The 3332-nt window shown below is 39.4% G+C and overlaps 1 protein-coding gene across 1 annotated transcript in view; it reads left to right on the top strand.

The window, feature by feature from the left end:
• Nucleotides 1-374: 374 nt before the first annotated feature.
• tmem86a (transmembrane protein 86A) overlaps nucleotides 375-3332 on the top strand; it is an 18504-nt gene continuing 15546 nt past the window's right edge. Inside the window, exon 1 of the mRNA XM_008411543.2 lies at nucleotides 375-554. Within this exon, the coding sequence (XP_008409765.1) occupies nucleotides 534-554 (21 nt within the window). The 5' untranslated portion in view covers nucleotides 375-533. The remainder of the gene's footprint in view (nucleotides 555-3332) is intronic.

Genomic DNA, 3332 nt, shown 5'->3' with positions numbered 1-3332 from the left:
TAGATAGATAGATAGATAGATAGATAGATAGATAGATAGATAGATAGATAGATAGATAGATAGATAGATAGATAGATAGATAGATAGATAGATAGGATACGGGTTTGTCCATCTGAAATCTTTCCTTAATCCGACATAGCCCAGCATAGCTAAGGATTCTATTACAAGATCGACTATAAGCTCAGCCCCTGATGCCGAAAAGCTCCATTTCTGAAAATGTAAATAAAGGCCATCTGCTTCAATATGTAAACACCGCTCTGACTCCTCCTATCAGGACGTCTCTAACGACTGGACCCGCCCATTTTACCACCACTCTCTGCTCCTATTGGTCAAATTGGTAGGCCTGCCCACGTTAACGTGCTTCTGTTCCCTCCTTCCGGGATGTTGGACCGCCCACAGGATCGAGGACAAAAACAATCGGCATCCCTCTGACAGTGCTGCGCAAACAAGGAGATCCAAGCGAATAAAAAAGCGGTTTAGATATATTTAAACTGTTTTTGTCTTTCAATCGACACGACGGCTTCAGGGGAGAAATGGTGTCTCCGGTAACAGTGGTGAGTATCAGCGTCAAAACCGGCGTTTTAAACAGTCACGTACGGGTAAGAAAAGCGGCGTCAGTTTATTTTCCACAGTGTAACATCCTCTGTTTCAGGCACATTCAGCGCATGCTGCAGTTTAGGGAAGTCAGCGCATGTTTTCTGGATGATTATTTAATCGCTAATAATAATAATAGAAATGTAGTTTCTGCATGTGTTCTAGGAACACAATGCGGAAACTTTGTTTTTTTTTCTCTTCTCTCTCGCATCTGTTTCATTTGTCATTTGGCGCTGCAGCGGCTCTGTCAGTTTTGAGACGATTGCTCATATTTCAGAATGCACCTCCGACTAAAAAAAAAAAAAAGAAAAGAAAGAAAGCGCTTCATCATGTGACTCAGTCGAGCCTTTCTTTGCCTTATTTCCTTTCCCGTGTCCCTCAGTAAACGCATGCGCCAAGCAGTACCCGCATATGGCTTTCCTTCCATCTCCTTTGCTTTAGCACAGCTAAACGTCGACTCCTCCGCGGCGAAAATAACCCGGGAAATCGTTTTATTTTGACAAATAAACAACAACGAGACGCTCATGAATAACTTACGCGAACCCAGCCTCTCCTTTACTTTGAAAGAGCCTCTATGAAATGTCACCCCGTGTGGAGGGGCCTTGAAGAATGGTGTGGGGTGTCTTGGCCTGTGGTAATCCCCGATGTGTGAGGGGAGCCTGTGTTGAGGAATGTCTGCCATACACAGTAGTTGCCTGAGTGATAAGGATGCTGTGCAGGTCGGCAGTTTTCCCTATGAAAACTAGGAGCTGCAGCTCCATGAAAATGTTTCCCTTTAAAGGGAAACATTCTGTAAAATTTGAGGACTTTGCAACTACTAGTAAAAACTTTGCATGACTTAAGAGTAATAATTTTTTTTATATCCTTTTAACCTTGTATTAATTTCAATACTCTTAAGTAGTGCATCATTTTGATGTGGAAGGATAATGGTAAATAGTTTTTGTTGTTTTCTTGTTTACAAAAAAAAAAAAAAAACTAAATGCCTGGCATTCAGTACTCTGGGGAAGCATCGAACATCTAGAGACTAATTTTCCCAGAACTGTTCAAGAGTGCCTCTGAAAATCATTTTCAAATCTTCACACTGGATGAAGGTCAGGCCTGGGAATGCACTATTCTAACACAATAAGCTTTGATGTAAACCATCCTGTTTCAATTCTGGCTGTATATTTATAGTCATTGTGCTGTACGGTGAACTTCCGCCACAGTCCCAAGTCATAAGCAGCATAAGCCAGGTTTTTGTTTAGGATCACACTGTACTTTTGCTCCATCCATTTTCTCAAGGCTAACATTTCCTGCCCCTACTAATATTTCTTTTTTAAAATTTTGTCCCCTTTGACCACAAAGCCTTCAGTTTACCTTCAAACCATTTTGTCTCCACAAATTTATGTTGCATTGTGTTCTTTTGCCTTTATGATCATTTCTTCACTCAGTRTTCTCCTAAAGACATGCAAGGTTTTCACAATACAACAGGATTATGTGCTGATTGACCTCCGTGGGCCATTATGTGTTCTAGTTTTTACTTAGACATGTCAGAGTCTATATTTTTATTTCTAAGAAATATTCTCTGCCAAAAAAACTGAGTTATCTTCCTCTCACTTCATACGTATATATTGCTTTATTTGATCTAAATCACATAAAACCCTAACAGTATATACATTCACGTATGTGGCAAATTGGGAAAAAACTCCAAGGGGAACTGGTACTTTTTGCAAAGCTTTGCATCTGTTAAGCTCTTAAAATAAAAAGTATCAAAGTCAAATGAAACATATGAAGGTGTTTATTGCCCCCATAAATGCCATCATTTGTATCATTTGTGTGCAAAGGAGCCTACATATTTGCCCTTGTTTTTATTTCTGTCTCTAAACTAGGTTTTGATAAACACTGCCATGCTCGGCACCATCTGCCAAGCCAACTGTTGTGTGCTCATAAGGGAAGCCATCAAGTTTTTGTCCTTCTGCAGGTTGCATCAAATCAAACACAGTTTCACAGAAAAATATTTCTACATCTGTCACCGAGAATTCTTTTTTTTTTTTTTTGTAGGACCATCATTATCCGTTTGATCTAATTAGGTGATTTTCTAGACATCTTTAACATAAAAGAAATAAGTGTTTGTTGCATTAAAATGGTCTTTCTGAAAATGAGCATTGTCGTATGATTAAAATGCCAGCTGTGCCTGCTAGGTTCTTACTTGTATTACACTTGCCCTCTTCCAGATTGAGTATCTGAGTGTCTTTAAATATTTCTGTGTATCATGTTACCCACCCACAGTGGTTGGGTAGATGCCATCCTGGATGGATCTTATTCGGCACTTCAGAGCGTCTAGTTTGTGTTGGCTTCTATGATAGCTGCTTGTTTCTTCCTGGACTAAATTTTTCAGGCTACATYGCACCTCAGAGAAGTTACTCATGGACATAACAATTTGTCAACAACTTTCATTAGTGTGCTTAAGTTTTCTGTGTAGTGTTTATTTTTTTTAACCTGCATCGTTTGTTGTTTCATGCAGCCTTAGAAATACAACCTGCACATGTCTGGAAAATATGTCAAGAAAGAAGAGGATATGGATCTCAGTTATTGGATATTTTTACTTTGTGTGGACGTTCCACCTGGTTGATCACGCCACCAAAATATTCCATGACTTTCTTGTAACTGTCAAGCCAATCATTAACAGTGTTATGGTTCAACAGTCAACAGGGAGACAAGTGTTTGCCATGCAGATTAATATTTATTGACATCCCTGG

The sequence above is a fragment of the Poecilia reticulata genome, linkage group LG6, assembly GCF_000633615.1.
Source record: "Poecilia reticulata strain Guanapo linkage group LG6, Guppy_female_1.0+MT, whole genome shotgun sequence".
Classification (NCBI taxonomy): domain Eukaryota; kingdom Metazoa; phylum Chordata; class Actinopteri; order Cyprinodontiformes; family Poeciliidae; genus Poecilia; species Poecilia reticulata.
This window is presented reverse-complemented; position numbering and strand designations above follow the sequence as displayed.